This window comes from Sciurus vulgaris (genome assembly GCF_902686455.1).
Source record: "Sciurus vulgaris genome assembly, chromosome: Y".
Lineage (NCBI taxonomy): Eukaryota > Metazoa > Chordata > Mammalia > Rodentia > Sciuridae > Sciurus > Sciurus vulgaris.
Window position 1 is genome coordinate 3458841 of NC_136481.1, and position 23079 is coordinate 3481919.

General features: G+C 38.3%; 1 protein-coding gene and 2 pseudogenes across 3 annotated transcripts in view; 1 reads left to right on the forward strand and 2 right to left on the reverse strand.

Annotated features, from left to right (window-relative positions):
* Positions 1-262: 262 nt before the first annotated feature.
* Positions 263-1313, reverse strand: LOC306652044 (cyclin-I-like; annotated as a pseudogene). The gene has a single exon. The product of its transcript is annotated as a cyclin-I-like (transcript).
* A 252-nt stretch (positions 1314-1565) lies between these two features.
* LOC306652031 (ADP/ATP translocase 2-like) lies at positions 1566-6246 on the reverse strand (annotated as a pseudogene). The gene is made up of 3 exons: positions 6145-6246; positions 3195-3794; positions 1566-1701 (listed from the first exon to the last, which is right to left on the reverse strand). The product of its transcript is annotated as an ADP/ATP translocase 2-like (transcript).
* Positions 6247-16011: 9765 nt separating this feature from the next.
* Positions 16012-23079, forward strand: part of LOC306652032 (suppression of tumorigenicity 18 protein-like) — a gene marked incomplete at its 5' end in the record, with an annotated part of 38560 nt that continues 31492 nt past the window's right edge. Inside the window, 2 exons of the mRNA XM_079125088.1 lie at positions 16012-16096; positions 18332-18365. Coding sequence (XP_078981214.1) covers positions 16012-16096; positions 18332-18365 — 119 coding nt within the window. The remainder of the gene's footprint in view (positions 16097-18331; positions 18366-23079) is intronic.

The window sequence follows — 23079 nt, forward strand, 5'->3', positions numbered from 1 at the left end:
AAACTACATTTTGGCAGAGAATAGAGTGAAACTGATATACTACAAAGGTTTTTTTTTTTAATTTTAAAAATTATTTTGGATCTTTTGAATTTAGGTCTTTAAACAATGAATTTTAATTAGTTGTACAAGTAAATGAAATTAAAACAATTTTTTTCTGGTTTACTTCAAATCAGCTGAATAAGGTACATACCTCTCTACAAACTTTCCTGGTTTTGCATATTCTCATTTTCAGAGTAGTCGTAATTTAGCACTGGAAGTTAGACTACATGACAGAAACAGGCTAAAAAGGTGGGCAAGGGGAAGAATGTCCCTCTTGCCTTGATAAATTGGTGCCACACACAGAACCCACATTTTCTGAAGCACTTCTTCATTATAGAGCCATTTGATTCCATCATAGAAATCATTCACTTCCATTTCCTCTACTTTGTGCTTACGAGGGGTATGCTTGCACTTGGCAGCTGGGAGATGATGGTAGAAGTCAGCTGTACCTCTGACTGGCACTTTTGGCTTGCTGTTGTCCTTGGAGAAATCTGGGTCTTAAACAGAGGAGGGATGTAATCTGAATGCTCCTTTGTCACAGGTCACCAGGGTGTGCTTGAGGGGACTGTAGACATAAACGGAATTTAGAGGCAAGGAAGACTGCAGAGTAGAAAGGTGATGTGCCACAAGCTCCAGACAGTGGATCAACTGGGAGCTATCCATCTGTGCTTTCTGAAGCAGTTCAGTTGTAAGAGGATGCCAATCAGGAATGAGTTTTTCCATTTCCAAACTAACCAGGCCAGAGCAAGAATAGCTCCTTTGAATTACAGAAGTTGGTTACAGGCCATAAAGTGAAGTATTTGCTTGGTAAGGACCACCAAATGTTGAGATGGGCTCAATTTGGGCAAACTGAAAAGTATCTGAGGCCTAGTTGACATGGCAATGGCATGAAACATCAGTCCTGGAATTTTCTCATTCTCTTCCTGGCAGCTAGGAAGAAACAGCTGATTGCTATACAACTCAAGTATTTTGGGTGGGCCTTTATAGTAGCTAAAAATCTGCTAGCAAGAGCAAATGCTTCTGGGTAAAGGTTGAATTAGTACTTGAGTTTGGTCAATCATTGAATTACTTCATCTCTCTGGGATGGGGAAACATTCTTATTCGTAGGTATTTTCAGCACATTCACCTTCCACATCTAGGCTTCCCTAGAGATTGCCTTTTCCAATAGGAAAGGCAATCTCTGGTTTTCCAAAGATCCTGGAAACTTCACAATATCCTTTGGATCTGCCTGCCACTCAGCTTGATATAACTACCTTCTCCTTCTCTTCCTCCTACTCCTCAATCCCCGCAGACCTGTAGGCCGCTCAGTGGTGACACAGGGTCATCCATGGGCTGGTTACTTCCTCATTTTCCTTGGCGCATGACAGTGGGGGGCCAAGGATGAGGACAGGTCGACTGAAGAGGGAGAAGAGAAGGAACCTGGTGGAGGTTGGGGGCGCTGTAGCTGGTGCTGGAACTGGACACAGGGCTGCAGCAAGAGGGTCCGTCAGCGAATTAGTTCCATGACCACACTGGACCTGAAGCCATCACCGCCTGCCTGCTACTTCAACAGCCGCAGCTGGTGCCAGGGTGAGGAGGGGGCTCCCACTCGCCACAGGGCGGCAGGGGCCTGGGAGAGGCGGTGGGTGAGACTGGCTCTGCCTCTGCCAGGGGGAAGTGCCTCTGAGGGAAAATGGTGAAAACAGGGGAGAAAGGGAAAAAGAAAAGACAGGGGGAAAAGGGGGAAAATAAGAAAGCGAGACAGAGGCGCTAATGTGTCCTGGTGGGGAAGGCTGGGGAGGAAGGGGCTGATAATACAGTTTTTAAAAGTAATGTAATGAGCTGGTTGTGGTGGTGTGTACCTGTAATCCCAGTGACTCAGGAGGCGAGGCAGGAGAATGGTGACTTCAAAGCCAGCCTCAGCACTAAACAACTCAGTGAGACCTTGTCTCTAAATAAAATACAAGATAGTATTGGGGATGTGTCTCAGTGGTTGAGTGCCCCTGAGTTTAGTCAGTCCCCTGTACCAAAAAAAAAAAAAAAAGTAATATATTGGTTTACTTGTAGTGTCAAATATAAATGCAGTATCCATATATAACATCTAAAACTAGTAAAATAGCTTTTGATCATCATTGTTAATATGGTATCCAGACTACTGCATTTAAAACTAAAGGAAGAGCTTCCATGTGACCTTTAATACTAATATAATATCTATACTATAGCCTTTAAAACTATCATAAGAGCTTTCCTAGGCCTTCTTTGTACAATGACCACCTTCTGGACAGCATCTTAAACTAATGTATTATTTTCCCTGTAGCCTTTAATACTAATTTGATATACATATGCTAGCAGGTAAAGATAATATAATAGCTGCACTGTGGGCTTCAATACTAATGTCTAATCCATATGGTCGAAAATTAAATAGAAACCTGTGGCATTTCACACTAATATAATATTATACAATAGTATCTAAAGCCACAACTGCACTGTGACTTTTAATATTAAATACATTCTATTATAGCTTCTTTTATAATAGGTGTCCTGTGACCATTAATGCTAATTCAATATTCATACTGTGGCATCTAAGTCTAATTTAATAACTTCCATCTGGTCTTTTTGTTTGTTTTTAGATACTTTCATTTCTCCAAATTTGTTATCCAAAGTGACTGAAAAAAATATGATTCTGTGCTGGAGTTGTGGCTCAGTGGTAGAGCACTCACCTAGGACATGTGCAGCGCTGGGTTCATCCTAGGCAACTCATGAAAATAAAATAAATATATTGTGTCCACTTACTACTAAAAATATGTATATAAAATATCATTGAGTTACATCATCATCATCATCATTATGACTTTAAGAAAAAAGTGGTCAGATGAATATTATTTCTTCCCATTTTCAACAAGTACATAGTTGCCATTGATAAGCAGCCAAGAGTGTTCAGAATGCCCAAGACACACATCATGCCTGTTCACATGGGGAAAAAGTCCAGGAAATAACTTATGTGAACTTCTTTATTTCATCAAAGGAGATAAGTACAAAAGCAACACCATGCCTCTGAGAATATTCAACTATGTGTCCTTGAAGAAGCTTTGCCTTCTTCATCACAAGCAATCTTCCTCCAGCAGTTAAGCTTGTCTTTGGACATGATGTCAGTTCCTCTGCACCATCCTCTGCACCCTAACTGCATCATCATGCATACTGTATCAAATGGATAGGAAGTCATATAGCAATGGCAGTGACAGACTGTGATCATCTAGCTGATACAGATGTGAGGGATCTGGAAGCATTCCCTTTGCAGGATCACAGATACCAAAGTAGGCAGCTCTGTTGATGATAATGCCCTGCACAGACATAAATGCCTTTGTACAGACCCACAGTCCTATCAGATTTGTAGATGTTAACCAGCCAGTCACCCAGGCCTTTGAATTCTCTTTCAGCTCCAACATTCCCCACATCAGTTGCAGACAGGTTTGGAAAAAATCAACAGGATACACAGAACACAAGGATGTGGCTCCTGCAGCACCACCTGATGTTAGGTTCCCTGCAAAGTATTGCCATTCTGGGTCTTCTTGTCCACACCATTCAGGAAGATCGCTTGTGTTTATTTTTGAAGGAAATTTGAGAGCCTGAGTGGGGAAGTATCTGATGACATTGACCAGTCTACCATGCCAGAAGGACAGGACTCCCTGCTCCCTGGGGATATGAACCACACAGTCTATAATGTCCTTGTGCTGCTTAGCTCCAGTGATTTGCTTGCTTGGTGATTTGCTTGGGCACTGTCATGGTCTTGAGATGACTGTCCACTCCACTAGGAGGAAGTCCTTGGTGAAAGACACAGTGGATTTGTCATGTTGGAAGAAGAGGAGGTGGGTGACTCCCACTTGGTCTTTAATATTAACATAAGATCCATACCTTGGTTTACAACTAATAATAGTAGCTTCCTTTGTCCTACAAACTTAATGTGATTTTCATATCATTGCATCTAAAATATTATACTGTCTCCACTATGCATTTAATATTAATGCTATATCCATGGTATAACATCTCAAAGTAATATTACCTGCCCTTAAAATCCAGTATAACATGCATATTGTAGCATCTTAAACTAATATGTGCTTTGTACCCTTTGATACTAATGTAATATCTGTATTGTATTAGTTTTAGATACTATATAAGTTTAGTTTAGATACTATATTATTATTATTATTACATTCATTTTAGATATTATACTATGGATACTGTGTGGACTTTAATATTAATGTGATATTCATAGTATATATGAAAAACTAATGAAATAGCTGCCCTGTGGCCTTTAATACTATTTTGATATCCAAATTATAGCATTTAAAGTAATTTAATGGCTGCCAATTGGCCTTTGATTTTTAATTTTATTCTAATAAGTTATACATTACAGTAGAATGCTTTTTGATACATTGTACACAAATGGAGCATAACTTCTTATTCCTCTGACTGTATGTGGTGTTGAGCCACACCAGTAGTATAATCATATATGCATACAGGGTAATGTATATTGGGTAATAATGTATATAGGGTAATAATATCTGTCTCTTTCTACCCTCCTTCCCTCCCCACACTTTACCCCTTCCTTCACTCTCCTCTGAACCATCCAAAATTCCTTCATCCTTCACTACCCCTCCCACTGTGGCCTTTGATTTTAATGATTTCCATGCTGTGGCCTCTAAAACTGATATTGTAGTTTCCCTGTGGTCTTTAATACAACTATGATATCATAATACAGCATCAAAAATGTATATAACAGCAGTCTTGTGACTCTTAATTTTATGATATACAAATATAGCACTAAAACTACTATAATTTCCCTCAATCCTTTACTATTAATATATTTATTCTACACCATCCAAAACTGAAAAAGAGGTGCCCTGTGGTCTTCAGTACACAGATACTATAAGATGCAAAACTGGTATAATGACTTCACTGTTGCCTGAACACTATTATGAAATCCATACTATATCGTGTATAACTGTTGTGGTGTGATCTGTGGCAATTATTTCTGACCTGACATCTCCCAGACTTATAGATCATGGGTCATTTGTTTTGTCCACACACACACACACACACACACACACACACACCCCATTCAGAACAACTACTGAAAGAATGTACTTTATGAAACAGTTTTCTGCCTCAGAGTCCATGTGGTGAAATGCTTTTATACTACATGAAGGCATTCAGTACAAGAAGGGCTACTAGTCTCTGTGAGAAGCACACTGCTAGGGTCTGAATCCAGAATTAGGAATACAGTTGGGCACTGCTGTGCTAAGTTGCTGCTACATCAACCTGTGTTTTAGATGTGTTCAGAAGTAGAGGTAGTGTCTACTCAGAGCTAGGATGGAGACATAGAGTGAAAAACTCAGTGCAAAACTGAGAGACTTACATGTGTCCTGAACATGTTTTCTATTTAATTAAAGCCACAGCATCATTGTTCAATAGATGTTTATTGATCACTTACTACCTGTGAGGTTTCTGTTGTTTTTTGGGAAAGGAATGGGTGGTACAAATTCCTGCTATGGTGGGAGAAGAAAGAAGGTCAATGAGTGAGTAAATAAGCCGTCCTTTAGTGTGTGTGTATGGCGGGGTTGATTCCAGGACTACCGCCTGTTAAGTACCAAAATCTACTGATGGGTGGGTCCTTATGTAAAATGGTCTAGTCTGCACAGAACTGGGGCAACACCCCTCTACACACTTTCAGTCATTTAAAGATGGCGTACACTACACACAATGCCTCTCGTTGACATGTAAATAGCTGCTGCATTACTCAGGGAATAAAGAAAAGAAAAAACACAGGGTGTCCCTCTGGTGTCCATGCAGAGCTCCTTTCTCGACTCTAGCGCTGTTCATGCAGGGGTGGTGCAATCTGTTGAGGGCGGAGTCTCTGAGCTCAGAGGCAGAGCTTGTTGCCAGGTCACGTGGTGATGGACAACCGTGGGCGGAGAGTGATTGGTGGACCCCCCCAACGTCACTGTGACGTAAGCAGAGAGGGCGTGGTGCACATAGAGAGTTCCAGAACCTGTAGCCCATGATCTTCTAGAGAATGTGGCCTCCAATCAAAGAACTGAGGGAGGGGCTCAGAGAGCTGGGCTGTACGCCCAGCGTGCCTGGCGGTGCATCAGGAACCCCCAGGGACCTGAGGTTGAGGTTGCAGCAACCTGGACCCGCCGCTTTGGGAGCAGCTGCAGGGACGTCCATGTCACTGCATCCTCAGATAGACGGTCAAGACATCCACCAGGTGAGGGTCAGGATGGACTGCCAAGGCACAGGACACGGGAATACCAAGATGATAGTCAGTTTGAAATAGTTGCATTGCCTGGAGATGAAGCTTGGAGGGTAGGTGGGTAGGGGTGGATGAGTGGGTGAGAAGGGCGAGGAGATGATCAAGAGTTGAAGTGGAACTAATGAAATACAAACTGATGATCCATTGTTGAAGGAGAGGTCAACCCACATACAAAATGCACTTGCATTTTTAAAAAAAAAAATTAGTTTTAATTAGACATACCATACAGTAGAATGCACTTTGATGTCCTATATAATGGAGTATGATTTCTCACTATTTTGGCAATACAGGATGTAGAATCCCACTGGTGGGTTCTGTAGTTATGTATGTACAAAGGGTGATAATGTCTGATTTTTAAAAATATGTTTCTAAGTCCTTTTGCAGTCTGATGTTTTGGTGCCCTTCATTTGCTGACTGCATCTCACACTTATTTGTCAGGAAATTCATTCAGAAGGATACATTGTATATATCCTGTGGGTCCTGGTTAAGCCAGCAGTCAACAGGTTGTTTACGTGGAACGCCTGACCAAGTAGATTACTTTGGCCTGCCCCCACCCAGCCCCAATAAAAAACCCACCAACAGGAAGTACACAGGCTTTTAGGGCATTTATCCTGGTTAAAGTAGGTAGGCACAGAGAATGTTCAGATAAAACCTTGGAAAATGGTAATCTGCAAGGTCCAAATCCACTTCTCTTTTTGTTGCATATTTATCAGTAGTAAGGATTAACTTTTTTGATTTTTATTTTTACTTTTTCTATTTAGTTATACATGACCAGAGTTAACTCTTAAATGTGCTTTTTGTGTGTTCTTTCTGGAGAACAAGGAAAGTAGGTCCAGATCATATAATGTGATCACTCTTCTTTGAACGACTAGCAGAAGGGCACATTTAGAATTGCACTTTCCTGTTTAATATTTCTAATATAGTAAAGTTCATTTGAAGCCTGAACCATGGAAGGGAAGCCTCCTCTTGAGGACACTGTTCCCTTTGGCTTTTAAAATATGAAAGGTTAAGTGCCTGCTTCTGGTTCAGTGGTAGAGAGAGAGAACTCCGACTTTACAATGGAAGGGCAATTGGAAAGTGTACTTACTGCTGGAGACAAGCATTGCACAAATGTGCTTTGGGAGGATTAGAAAGTGTGTACTTGGTGCTGCAGACACGCACTGGGTAGAGGTGCTCCAGACACTCACTGGGTAAAGGTGCTCAGGACAGATTGGAAAGTGTGTATTTAGTGCTGCAGACAAGCCGCAGGTAAAGTTGCTAAGAGCCTCTTCCATGGGGTGGTTTCTCCGTCACAGAATGGCCACTTCTGCAGAGTTTGTGTCCACCAGGAGCCACCTCTTCCAGTGGAGCCCTTTTGTGTCTCAAGTGCCTGCTAAATGATAAGTCTGAGGTTGGTCTGCCCCATGTCTCTCCCAGAATCCCTGCTAGTGACTGGGGTTGTGACTCTGTGGTAGGGTGCTTACCTAGCACGTGTGAGGCACTGGGTTGATCCTCAGTATTCCATAAAAAATGAACAAAGTTTAAAAAAAGACATTTATTTAAAAAAATCAAAAACAACTACTATATTCCTTTGGAGGAAATTCTTTTCTTTCTTACTTACTGCTTAGCAGTGACTGGGCTCATCGTATTTCTCCTGCTTTGTGTGGCAGTTTCCCCTCTCATTTCTCTTCCTGTCATCTCTGTTCTTTCTATTCTTCTGGGCAAGATGTTCTTTGTCTCAGTGATTTCCTGGTAAATAGGCTGTTCAGCTACTCAGAAAAGAAAAAAAATAATGCCTTGAAACTCAACAAAGTGAATCACTCACCTTCAAGGTTCAGCTAAATGAGTTTCCCTAGGCTTCATGTGGGAGCATCTGCATATCTCCATTTGTGGAGATAACAGAGTGGGGCTTTATTTTTATTACTTGTGTATTTTTTTTCCTGCCAATCAGTTGTATCCATGCTAAACCAGGATGGCCTTTCAGTGAGAATGCAACAGATGACAACTTTCTGCCATCTACACATGCCTCCTGTCCTATTTATTTGTGAGAAGGTTTGTACTGAATACAAACTGCTATAAATGTTTTCTAGCTGTAGTAGAGACACCACTGGGTCCTGGTAATCTGAGAGAAGACTTTACATGAATAGACCATTCTGCCAGTGTTGGTGCCAGAAGAATTTGGGCTTTGAAAGAAAGAAAAAACAAATAAACCCAAAATCAGAATCCCCAACTGTAATTGAATCCTGATGCCCTACGAAGTAGTGTGTTTCTAAAATGTTTTTCTGTAGCGATTCGTATAGTAAGCCCGTAACTTTTAAAAATAATTAAATGTATCATCTAGTACTCTTTCATTAATTAACTCAGTCTACAATTACTAGGGCCCATTATTTTCCAGGCACTTTTATAAAATTCTAGGAATTTCAGAATTATACAAAGTCCCTGGACTAATTGGATTTAATTTTTAATGGTAAAATGATAAACAAATAAAAATATATAAAATTTCAGTTAATATTAAATTTTAAGATGAAGTTGAATAGGTTGAAGAGATAGCTCCTTGTGCAGCATGCAGTAAGGAATACATTTTATGTTTTTACATCAGGGTAGCAAAATTTTCTTTGAGGAAGTGACATGAGCAGGTAGGTATATAGAGGAGGTGAGGAGTCAAGTCCTGTCAATCTTGTCTGATGAATAGTCCAAGCAGGGATACTATCATGTGTAAAGACCCTAAGAGAAGATGATCCAGACTGATGTAAAGACAAGCAAGAAACCCAGCTTTATTGGAACAGAAAATGTGAATGGAAAGAGAAGAGAACCAAATCTCATCAGGCCATCTGGGCCAGGGGGTAGCCTGTGGTATTCTTCCGAGTCACTGGGGAAGTCACTGGGGAAAAGGAGGACACATGTGAGGCACTGCTGTTTTAAAAGGTTGTTTGCTGTAGAGAGTGATGTTTATGTGAGGAACAGCATGGAACAGGGAACTCAGTAAGGGAGTATTTCAGGGGTTCAGCCAGAGAAGGATTGGCCCATACAGGTAGGTGGAAATGTGATTAGGAGCCTGCAGGAACAGTGGAGCTAGTGAGCTGTGGACTAGTCTTCTGAGCCCAGAACTGAGTGTGACTGAAGGGTTCAGTTACCCCTGGAGATAGGGCCTTGGGTACAAGTACCACTTGGGCCACTTAGTGACAGAATGATCTAGATGATTTTGTACCCCAGTGAGTCTCACTCACCTCAAATGCACAGTGGGAACAATGATGGTAACTCCTCCAAAGGCCACGAGGAGACACAGTGAATAATCCACAAGATACCATTGAAAGTATGTTTGGCAGTGAATCCTGTTGACCCTTGGTATCTGAAGGTTCTTTGTCTGCAGACTCACCAAATTTGAATTGTAGAGTTTTCACAAGTCATTATTTTATGAATAATATAACAGTTATTTATCTAGCACTTACATTGAATTAGGTATTGTGAGTTATACAAGAATGATTTAAAGTATATGGGATTTAAAGAACCTGTGTAAGTTCTGTTCAAATTCTTTGCCATTTCATATAAGGAACTTGAGCTGTGCATTTTGATGTCCAAGTCCTGGCACCATTCCCCTAGAGATAGCAAGGAATGAAGGTATCAGATATTGCCAAACTATTATTTATGAATGGGTTACAGTCTAGTCATGAGAAGGAATATAAATATTTCTTAAAAAATATTTTCTATCTGTTATGGCATCTATAACAAAATTAATATTATATATTAATGCTTAAAGTATTTTTAGCCATATAATTTTTAGGAAGTATTTTTGTTAGAAACTCCTTCTTTTCCTTTATTTCTGTTTAGAATAGATTTCTGACTATTAATTCCTGGTTTTAGTCAAAAAGATACAAAGCACATCTTCCATTTGGGGGCTACTTTGCTGTGACAGAGTAGGAAGATTGAGTTGTAGAATCCAGATCCTTGTAGTAGTCTTAGACCCATAATTTTTCCTTCTGTGACAGGTAAATATCTTAAGTACAATTGTAGGCTGATTCAAAGCTATGTCTTAAACAAATTGAGGCCAGCACCATCAAAAGAAAGTACACTCAATGTAGGGTTCTTTGTTCCTCAGTCTGGACAAATTCCATTTCAGTTCTGGCATCATCTAGTTGTTTGATTTTGGAATGTGTCTTTTCCTACGTCCTGGGTTTCTCTTCGTCTGTTTTGCAACTTCATTTGTGTAAAGGATCCACTGAGGAAAAAGTGTTCCTTATGGAGGATCCCAGGAGCTTTACTTGGCAGCCACAGAACTTCCTCTGATCATTGCCATGACCTTCTCAGGACTGAAAGAAAATATCACGAGAGTGATGTTCTACAGCATACAAAAGCACTTTACCAATTCAGACATCTCTGGAAAGGAGCACAGTGAAATCTGTGTAAAACAGGGAATCACTGCAAGTTTAGGGCATGCAGAGAACTTCTCACATTGTATAGAGCTCTGTTCAAAGTAGAATAAACCTCAACATCACCAAGGGATTTATTTTGCTTAGTATTTTTTTTAGATTTATATTTATTGTAAAGAAGTGAGATACATCTTGTTTCTCTGTACATGAGGTAGAGGCATACTGTTTTTTTAATCATACATTTACATAGGGTAATAGTTTTTGATTCATTCTGTTATTTTTTTTCTCCCCCCATCCCGTACCCCTCTTTTCCCTCTATATAGTCCCTCCTTCCTCCATTCTTGCCCCACTCCCCATTAGGTGTCATCATCTGCTTATCAGTGAGATCATTAGTCCTTTGGTTTTTTGACATTGGCTTATCTCACTTAGCATGATATTCTCCAATTTTATCCATTTGCCTGCAAATGCCATAATTTTATTGTTCTTTATGGCTGAGTAATATTCCGTTGTATATATACCACAGTTTCTTTATCCATTCATCAATTGAATGACATCTAGGTTGGTTCCACAGTCTGGCTATTGTGAATTGAGCAGCTATGAACATTGATGTGGCTGTATCTCTATAGTATACTGATTTTAAATCCTTTGGGTATAGGCCAAGGAGTGGGATAGCTGGGTAAAACAGTGGTTCCATTCCAAGTTTTCTGAGGAATCTCCACACTGCTTTCCAGAGTGGCTGCACTAATTTGCAGCCCCACCAGCAATGTATGAGTGTACCTTTTTCCCCACATCCTCGCCAACACCTGTTGTTCCTTGTATTCTTGATAATTGCCATTCTAATTGGGGTGAGATGGAATCATAGTGTAGTTTTGATTTGCATTTCTCTTATTACTAAAGATGGTGAACATTTTTTCATGTTTGTTAATTGCTTGTAGATCTACTTCTGTGAAGTGTCTGTTATTTCCTTAGCCCATTTGTTGATTGGGTTATTTGTATTCTTGGTGTAGAGTTTTTTGAGTTCTTTATATATTCTGGAAATTAGTGCTCTCTCTGAAGTATGAGTAGCAAAAATATTCTGCCACTCTGTAGGCTCTCTCTTCGCATAGCTGATAGTTTCCTTTGCTGAGAGAAAGCTTTTTAGTTTGAATCTATCCCAGTGGTTGATTCTTGCTTTTATTTCTTGTGCTATGGGAGTCCTGTTAAGGAAGTCTGATCCTAAGCTGACATGTTGAAGATTTGAACCTAATTTTTTCTTCCATAGGATGGAATGATTGCGTATCTATTGGGAGAGATGGAGGTTGTTTGTCAGTTTACTTGTTCATATTGGAGATTGAACCCAGATTGTCTTCCATTCATCTACATTTACAGCACTTTTTAGTTTTTATTTGAAATGCAGCCTTGGTACATTGTCCAGACTAATCTCAAACTTTCCATCCTCTTGCTTCAGCCTCCCAGTTACTGGAATTAGAGGTGTACGTCACTTTGATGGCTGTTTTAAAATTTATTTATTTGGCATCAGGTTAAAATAGAATTGTGAATGAAAATGAAATCAAAAGGAACCAAAAACCAGGCAAGAGGCTTGCATAAATGAAAGCAAAATTGATTCTTCAAGTTTTGTATATTGCTTCTTGAATCTTCCTCCACAAAGAAGCAATTCTGAAACTTTCTCTTCAGCCCCCTGAAAGGTCCCAGAAATGAGCCCCTAGAAAGAGATGCTCACTGCCCTTGATGTAAGTTTCAGTGAGGAAATATGGGCAAGAACAAGTACAGAAAACCATTGTATACCCTTCTATGTAGAATTCTAAGTGTATAGAGATGTTCAGTGAGAGTTTTCCAAGTTCAACCAAACAGTTGCCTATTATTCTAAGGTTTGTTTTCTTTTTCACTGCATATTGACTTACTTCCATTTCTGATTCTTGCACATCCTCCCTCCAAATTCTGCTTCTTGACCTTTGGTATTTTATACATTTCTTTCCCTCTGGCTATTTTCTCCTGTGTTCACTTCTTTCCCCCAGAGAACTCGAACATGAAACCTTTTTAAACATTTTCTTTGTGGCTTTATTGTGATTAATTTCTGAGCAAGAACCACTTTTTCCTCATTTCTATTTAAATATATAGGCATTATGTCCATATTCTTAGGTTAAAGGAGATTTTTCTTAAAGTCAGGGTGTCAAATCAGAAAAAAAATAAATAATGACAAACTTCACCTTCAGTTTTCTTAGCCCTGTTGAGAACTAGAGTGTCAAAGCCAGAAAGATCTCATTGTATGAATCTCTGAAAATGTCTTCTGTTGTTCTCATCCTTACACTATGGAATCAGAGAAGAACAAGATTTTAGAAAATAAAATTTCCAATCAAGAAAAGGAGTGACTCAAAGTTTACCAAGTTAATTGTAGTCTTTTCAGAGTATTAGAGGCTAGGCAGTAAAGATAATTAAACATTCTTTTATAATGTGAAAACAGTAAACTTTCCAAGAAGTGGTGTTTCCAAGAGTGCAGTACATGGTATTTATGTCATTTTCTTTAATTACTCCATGATCATGTGATTCTCGAAGAATTTGAGACTATTATACAATCAACTTCCAACTTTGAAGACAGGTACTGACGTAGAAATCTTTTTCCACTTGAATGACCCACAACCTGAACAAGGTATCATTGAAGTTGAGGGTTCATGTAATGAAAATAAAGTCTTTCCATTTGCAGTGTATTGATGATCATGAAAATAATCCAAATTAAGAGTACTTTGAATGCTTTACTCCTGTGTGCAGGCAGTAGAGAACAAAGACCTGTTTTTGCTTGCTTTCTTTCTTGCTTATAAGGCTGGGGATAAAGTCCAGACTTTTGAGCATGGCAGGCAAGCACCCTACCACTGGGCCACATCCCCGATCCAGAAGACCTGTTTTTGGGTTGGGGTGGATGAGGAGAGAGAACCATCTCGTGAACATTAAACTCACCACCCCTAAAAAGAGAAATGTGTATGTTTTATGTTTCTGATATTCTTTTTTCCCATTGAACCATGATACGTGACTAGAAACTAAATAAGTATTGTTCCTCCGTTATGAAGGACAGAGTGAAAGTGACATGGGTAACTTTGGCTTTGAACTATTTCCCTCTTTACTTGGTTCACAAACTACATTTGAAAACTGCTGTATGAATGAGTTACCAGTGTTTTAAATGTTTATATAGAGTGGATGTGCCATACTAAGAGGAGAACAAGAGCTCAAAAAAATGCAGTTATGAGGCCAGCATTCCAAGCACATTTGTGGGCAAGTCCGTGAATATCTATGCATTCCTTCCAATGACATTAAAGTAGAGGTAGTTGCATTGGGGAGGGCAAGACTCAGACCCTGGAATAGCAAAATTGCAAAATAGAATCTAATTAAAAGTTATTAGAATGAAGGTTGCATTTGAGTATGTGCCTGAAACTTTCATGTGTAACTTCTAGCATTCTTCACCATGTATGTCTCAGTTTGAGTGAAGAAACTCACAAAATTCAACCCCCCTCTTTTCTTTAAGGATATTTTTTTCAGGTGGTTGGAGAGTTAAAAGCACCCAGGTAGCTAGAGGATAGACTTGTATTATATGGATGCTCTCCCATGGGAATAGCTTCCTTTGAAATATGTGATGAGTTTCATCCTTTAACCCTCACGTGGTTCTGATCACTCTCAATCTGTATAGCACATGGAAGGACATTTGCATGAGTTGAGCCACTTTATAAGCAACAGCAGTGTTCCCTGGAGGTGGGGGGGTTTCACAGTGCAGTGTCCCCCATCCTGAGTATACCACGCCCTTTGAATTTTGGGCACTGCCTTATTTGCCATTAGCTCATGCATCATACAGTTTTTTTTGTTTTGTTTTGTTTTGTTTTGTTTTGTTTTGTTTTTGCAGTGTTGGTGATTTGAACCCAGGGCCTTGTGCTTGCAAGGCAAGCACTCTACCAACTGAGCTATCTCCCCAGCTCCTTACTCATGCTGTTTTAAAAGGAAAATCAACAGGAAAAAAATTAAATTTGTTGTATTTTTATTTTCTGTTGTGTAGTTTTAAAATAGTCACAACAATGAATCATTTTATTTGACAAAAGCAACTTCTTTTCAAAGTTGTGAACACATTCTCTTTGCTGATTTAAAAAGCAGTTCAATGACTGGTATGGTGTTTATTATGAAGCAATGACAGAAGGGTCCTAGTGGTTTTAATGGTTCTAGCTTATAGCAGTTGTCATTAATTTAATCAGTCGTGTTCCAGGTGAAAAGATGTGCAGTGGATACATATTCTAGTTTAGCTGGACATGATACATAGTGTGTTCTGGAGTCATTTGTCTCAACTAGAGTAATCAGAAGTAATGGACCTACTATGTACAGGACTTGGAGTGCATGAAACAGCAGAACTGTGACACATGAAAGGCTCATCACTGGAGATTAGAGTCCATCATTGCTACATCTGCTCTCGTGTCACAGGTCTGTGCAGTTCAGTGCCTTCAGTAACAGCCTTTCCTGAGAGCAGGGACACACTCTCATTTCCAGGGCAACCACTGCCTGTCTGCTCCTTAGGATGTAAGGAGTGAGCCACAGAGTGAGTTTTCCACCTGCCTTTTATTTTCAACAGACAAAACAAATTACTTATATTTAAGAATTCTTTCTGAGAGTGTGCAGAAGTGAATTAAACTTCACAGGGATTAGCAGATCCTTGTGAAATGGATATACGTTTTCAAGTCTGAGTATATGAAAATAAAATTCCTTGAAAGTGTTTGCATCCTTTCAATAAATTATTTCATGACATTTAAAATTCTTTGTACTGATGAGAATTTAATACTGCCACAGAACTCAGAATTCACCTTCCTTTTACATTCAGTTGATTGTAACCATTTTTTTTCCTGGAATTTTGGGAGTAAATGTAGGTTATTGTAGATAAAACTTTTTCATGGTATATTCTAGGAGCGTTACATGAGTTTGACTTCAAGTTGCTTGTTTAGGCTGACATTTATTTTCTCTTAGAAAGAAGTGTGTATCAGAAAGGGTCTAGAAACGTAAAAGAATCATTTGGTTTAGTTTTTGAGATTTTATCCTTTTTACAAACTGCTGATCAATTTTTTTAATCACTGTAATGCCTGATACATGTGAAAAGCAAAACACTTGTGGACAAAGCTGTCAGGCTTCCTGTTGCTGTTTTCTCTGATTCCCAGCATCTGTAGATGTGTCTCTTAAAACCCCTGGTATGGAAGGCAGTCAGTGCGAGATCCTCATAGAGTCAGAATAGGATTCAAGAGCAAGGAAGGGTACTCAGTTTCTTACAGTGAACTTCTAGTTGTATGTTTTCGTGTTTTGGTTAACATCAAAGGCATGACCTCAGGACTTGTGTTCATGTTACAGATGGATGCCGAGGCTGAAGACAAAATGCTGCTGACACACTCTGAAGAAATGGATGGTGAGTTAGCAGACAGGTTTCCTGATGCTCTGACCACCATACTGTGAAAGATGGGAGTACTGGAGTCCTATCCCTAGCATGTAGTCAGAATGATCACACATTCCTCAGGCTTTTTTGTTCCAATCAAGCCAGAACACTGACCTTGGCATTTGGAGAAAAAAAAATACTATGGACCAAGAGTTATAGTACTCTGGAAAGTCCAAATGATATATGGCGCTAATATTTCCAAAATACAAATCATGAGTAGATTTGAACATCATACAAAACTTCCTAAGTTTCAGCAAGGGAGGAATGTTTCACGGTCACTTCAGATTTTAAAAGCGACCTCAAGTGACCGAGGGAAAAAACTCAAGTTTATTTCTAAAGCTGATTTTGGTTTTCATATTAGCTGGTTTGGTAGCTCCTAGTAAAATGATGATGTTTGTTGTTTTCCTATCCCTGCTGGGAATTTCCAGGAGCTCTGCAAAGTAGGCTTGGAAGGTTTAACTTGCTATTTATCCCTCTCTTTCTGTAAGCAATGGATGGTAATGTAATGTTGAGATATGTACAGGCCCTTGATCTCAACATGGAAAACAGGATTGACTGGCAGTAACACCCCATAAGAAAAATAATTTTTATTATAATTAACTATATTTTTGTGACCCTTAATTCTAAGTGGGAGATTGTAAATTCACCATGGCCCTGACAGCACTCTGGATGACTGCTTTCCCCACCCTACCCTGCTTAAGAAGAGCTGAGCCCAGCTGTCACCCTGCACTTATATGGAAGGGTATTGATATTTGCAGTTGAAAATGGCAGGTCAAGTTCAACATGTTTTTAGCTGTATATTTACATATGTCAAGGTAGTTCATTGCTGCCTAAACAAAGTCCAAAATTCCAAATATTTTTCACACATTTAAGGATGATTCTTTTTTTAGTGAAAATGTGACCCATGGTCATCATTGGTGTTGACACCCAAACTTAAGAATAATTGTGTTTATCGTAGAGAACTTTTCTCTACCCAAACACATTATACTGTCTTGTTTTAAATCTTAGTTTAAATCAGTATTATAGTAACCATTTTTTTTACCCTTGTATTTGAAATGTATTTCTAGACATAAATTTTCATGGGTTAAATGTCTCAATATTATACAACTTTCAGAGTTTGTGTCATTATTTAAGATAAGCTCATGCCTGCCATAAATACTAGCATTTTAGTGATTGTACTGGGAATCTTCCGATCTCTTATTTTGATGTCTGAAAGCATACTACGCTCTCACACTTTCTAAAGGCATACTTTAAAGTTGCAGTTTCTTTTTTGGACTTTGAATTATTTTGGAACGTATCTTTAATTTTCTCGTGAAGTGCATGTAACCTTGAATAATGCCTGTTGCTGGTCTCCAAGTGCTGTTTGTCCTGGGTGGAGGCATGTATTTATAAACATGAATTCCAGTAGTTCCCAGCATCTCAGTCAGAAAAAAACCAAAACTATTTTTCTATAAGTTTTCTCACTTTTAAAAGGTCATTGGTGGGGCTTCGGTTGTGGCTTAGTGGTTGAGTGCTTGCCTAGCATGTTTGAAGCACTGGGTTCAATTCTCAGTACCACATATAAATAAATGAATAAACTATAAAGATCTGTCAACATCTAAAAATTATTTTTAAAAAAAAGGTCATTGGTATTAACATTTTTGACATTTATAAGCATATTCCTTTCTTCCTTAGATTAGACTTAAGTTTGTGAAACAAAATCTTGTGACATATTCATTTAGTAAAGCTTTCCACTTTTCTTGAGTATGTGTTTAATGTCATTAAGTATGTCATCTGAAGACTGGGTGTAACTCAGTGATAGAATGTTTGCTTAGCGTGCATGAGGCACTGGGTTCAATACCCAGAATTACCCACACATACACATTGCACAGAGAGAGAGAGAGAGAGAGAGAGAGAGAGAATATAATCAAATTCTTGTGAATAATCTCCTATTAAATAAATTTTATTTTAAAAAATGGAGGTCTTTTATTTTCTTTTTTTCAATGAACCTCTAAAAACACATAGTTCAGAAGTTTGAACTGTGAATAGGCAGTCCCACAGTAAGCAATCCTAGGACATCCCTGCCTGTCCTTGTATCTCCAGGGGACCAGAACAAGAGAAAAATCAAGGCACCCAGTGAGAGGCACTGACCATTCATGGTTATCACTACTAGGTGGGTGAAAATGTTCAGGCATCCACTGATTGACTCCTATTCCTTCTGTTTTTCAGTAGTACCGATGGATTCCATAATCAAGGAGCTCAAGTAAGATCTTCCCTACATTATTTTTTTCTCATATTGATTGACTTTAATTATCTGAATGATTCATACATTGTAAGCCTCACGATCCTTGTTTTAAGAGAGTAAAAAATGAGCCAGAGTGCTTCCTTCACCTAGGCTGTCTGTACAGCAAAGAAGCCGAGAAGGGGGACAGCTATGCTGATAATGACCCAAAACAGTCAATCTGATAGTCAAATAACAAAGAACAGCAATTTCCCACTGTACTTCATGGAATGTGGGCTGCCACTCACTTTTTAAACACCAAATGGTTGTATTTTATACCAACGGTCAGTGACCCGAATTGCCATCTGTGAACCTGAATAATGGATTACCCAGATCCCAAATTATACACATTTTATTTTAACAATTAGATTATTTCATCCACTAGCCACAGTTGGTTCTTTTCAACCTAAATGTTAGATGGTAACGTGAGAAATAGGTTTTTTGAAGGGGTCCATGTATTTCTACCTTAGGTATCATAACTTACCTCAGAGTTATTGTATTTTGAAAGATCTACCTGATTTGCAGTATAAATTGCCATTAGATTTTCTAATGATTGGGTTATTTGTTTTTTTTTTTTTTTCTTTTCCTTTTTTTTTTTTTTTTTTTTTTTTTGCTGTTCAAGTTTTCGTGTTATTTTTGTGTCCTGGAGATTATTGCTTTATCTGGGGTGCATGCAAAGATTTTCTCCCAATCTGTAGGCTCTCTCTTCATGTTATTGATTGTTTCCTTTGCTGAGAAGAAGCTTTTAGTTTAAATCCATCCCATTGATTCTTGATTTTACTTCTTGTACTTTCAGAGTTAGTCCCAGTTTTTAAAAACAATTATCTACACAATGTTCCTCAGGGTTGTGTCTGAAAAATAGAGGATGTTTTACAGTATCTGACATGCTTGTAATTTAGAAAGTATGCATTAAAATTCACATCATTCTTTTTCCAGGCAGCCATGCTCAGTGGTTCCCTGGAACACAGGTTTTCTTAGCAACTTCCCTGTTGCATATGACTCATTCTATCCTAGCCTTGGTCCACCAGTTTAGAGGAACACATACCTATTAGAACTAACATTGATGCTCTTCTCTGTAGGAGTTTGATAGTAGGGAATTTTTATGGCCCTACCTATGTTATTCTTATCGTGAAGAATTTTGTTTAATAAACTGTTTTAATAAAAACAGGACGTGTGATACATCCACACACTCAGGAAGGATTAAACTATTAAACAGCTTGGCTCATTTAGAATCTTGCTTTTAAAATTTGCTCTCATCTAAAATTCCTTTTTAGAGACTTCTATGTCTCCTGTAAAGGGTTAAGAGAAATTTAAACAATCAAGTGCTCTAAGTTTGAGAGATGTTTGCAGCCTATGAGGTGGTTTCTTGGTGGTCTGCCACAGAAACAGTCCCCATGACCAGAGGAACAACAACCCAATGAACATATCTGTCAACCCTTTAGGGAATCAGACAATTCAGAGGGCAAAAAGGAATTTTTTTCATGATGTATCTTGAAAATAACTTAAAAAATAATTTTTAGGGAATTGTTAGGTGCATTGACCTAAGAAGAAACCCATAATTCAGAGAGAAAAAGGAAGGAATTAACAGAAAAGCAAATTTATGGGGAAAAATGTTTAATTTAACCTTTGTAGAGAAATAGAAATGACTATTTAAGCATGTCATTACCATTAATGATCATAATAAAATAATATTCATCAAGGTCTTATGTGATATACACTTGTTATCTTTTTCATCCAGTTATTTCATTTATTCCTCAACAGTAATATTACAAGTTAGAAACTATTACTATGTAAATTTTTAGAAAAAACAAAGTGAAAATAAGCAGTATATATAAATAACCCAAAGGTGCACACTAGTAAATAATCCAGACTTCAGACCATAGGTCAACTTCTCTATGGTCAGGCTATGCTTCCTCTCATCCACAGTTAGTACTGCCCAGAATATGAAATGAAGAAGTAAATCACTGCTTATGATTTTTTCAAAGTTACACATTTTAATTTTCAGAGTTACATTCAACGATCTAGTTTTCTAAAATTTGGACAAAGAATATATTTTGTTTAGAAATTATAATGCTTCCTGTTCTCCCAATTCTTATATGTCATTTTTCTGTTGAAAATTCCATTTGATAGAATTTTTTTCTCTTATTTTAATTCATAGTACACAAATGGGGTACAACTTTTATTTATCTGGTTGTACACGAATTAGATTAATACCATTTGTATAATTATACGTGTACATAGGATAATGATGTTTGTCTCATTCTATTATTTTCCTTCCTCTGCCCCAAGCCCACCCCTCATTTCCCTCTAGACATCCATCCTTCCTCCAGTCTTGCCTTCCCCCTACCCTTTATGTATCATCATCCACTTACCAGAGAAATCACACAACCTTTGGTTTTTTGGGATTGGTCTATTTCACTTCGCATGATATTCTCCAACTCTGTCCGTTTACCTTCAAATGTCATAATTTTATTCTTCTTCGTGGCTGAATAGTATTCCATTGTGTATATATGCCACAGTTTCTCTATCCATTCGTCTTTTGAAGGGCATGTGTGTTGGTTCCACAATCTAGCTATTGTGAATTGAGCTGCTATAAACATTGATGTAGCCACGTCACTTTAGTATGCTGATTTTAACTCCTTTGGATATAGTCCAGGGAGTGGGATAGCTGGGTCAAATGGTGGTTCCACTCCAAGTTTTCTAAGGAAACTCCATACTGCTTTCCAGAGAGTCTGCACCAATTTGCAACCCAACCAGCAATGTATGAATGTACCCTTTATCCAACAACCTCACCAACATCTATGGTTGCTCATATTCTTGATAATAGCCATTCCAGTTAGGGTTAAGATGAAGTCTTATTGTTGTTTTGATTTGCATTTCTCTTTTTACTAGAGATGTTGAACATTTTCTCATGTTTCTGTTGATTGCTTGTCTATCTAATTCTGTGAATTGTCTGCTCATTTACTTAGCATATTTATTGATTGGGTTATTTGTATTCTTGGTGTCAAGTTTTTTGAGTTCTTAATAGATTCTGGAGATTAGTACTCTATCTAAAGTGCATGTGGCAAAGATTTTCCATTGATTGTTTCCTTTGCTGAGAAAAACCTTTTTAGTTTGAATCTATCCCAATAATTTATTCTTGCTTTTACTTCTTGTGCTTTAGAAGCCATGTTAATGAAGTCTGGTCCTAAACTGACATATGAAGATTTGGACCTATTTTTTCTTCTATTTGATGAAGGATTCCTGGTCTAATTTTTAGGTTCTTGATCCAGTTTGAGTTGAGATTTGTGCAGGGTGAGAAATAGGGGTTTAATTGCATTTTGCTACATATGGATTTCCAGTTTTCCCAGAACCATGAATCTAATTTGTTATTAGACTAATTCAGAAAAATGATGGCAGTTTCTGGGAAGATTCATACATGAAACTGATTCCTTTATTTTTATTTAATAATAATTAATAGAAAATTACTAAATGATCATTTTAAAGTTTACAAGAATTTATTTTGAATGGAATGATCATGTTTAGGCTGAAGAAAAATGCCAAGCCATTTTTTAAGTGACTTACATAAACCTAGACATAATCAATCCTCACTATTATTCTATCTATTTTGGAGAGGGAGAGTGCTGATTTATTTTTTAAACACTTTATTTGTAGTTCCTCTTTACTTTTCATACAACTTTTGTAAAACTTAATGCATCCTCCATAATGTTCTTCTAACTTATTTTACAGTTTTGTTGGGATTCAGAATTACAATCATGTTCCTGAATTTCTTAGTACCCTTGGGTAATGTGGCATGTTTTCCCCTATATGAAATTATGGTTGTTTCCTAGAGAACACTGGCAAGTTATTAGTCCTTCTTTTTAAAATACATTGGATATGTCATTGTTTCCAGAGAGACTAGTTACAAAAATACTAATGCAAATGAAAGTAATTTAAATACATTGTATCTTGTTCATGGCACTAATAAAAATTGATACTGACATTCTCATTGTATTATAATTTTTCATCTACTGTCACCTTAAAAATGCTATTTATTGGGGCTGAGGATATAACTCAGTTGGTAGAGTGCTAGCCTTACATGTATAAGACCCTGCATTCCAATCCCCAGCACCACAGAAAATTTGCAGTTTATTGCTATAGGCCCACCTTTCATCAAATTCCTTGTTAGCATTTCCTCTAACATAATTCAGCTTACAGGTGGTGTTAAGAAAACTTTTCTTCTTTCTAAATCATGCCCATTTCAGGTCCAAGATAAAATAATATGATCAAAGACTACCAGAGGAAGTGTACAGACTCCCCAAGGTATCCTGTCTTAGTTAGCAGAGGTCAAGAGCAAGCTCCATGGTCACCAGCGTATCCAGCCTCACCACCAGTCCTTGCCGTGAGCTTACTGGGATTCATCTCAACACGCCCTTGCTCCAAGTTAGGTTCCCCAGGAGACAGACACTGAGATAGGGGTTTCTGTGCACATTGTTTTGGTGTGATCTTGAGAACATTGCTTGAACTACAAGGGAAGTAGGTTTGGGCTGAGGGAAGAACTCAAACTTCAGGGCAGTAATACAGTTGAACTGCAATTGCAACTGATGTTGCAGCCCATCCTGCAGAGAGCTTGGTGCTAGATTGCCCTCCAGTTGGTCCTTCCTTCAGCCTGGGTGAAATGAGCTGTCCTCTGGAGTGTGTTGAATGAATGATTTTG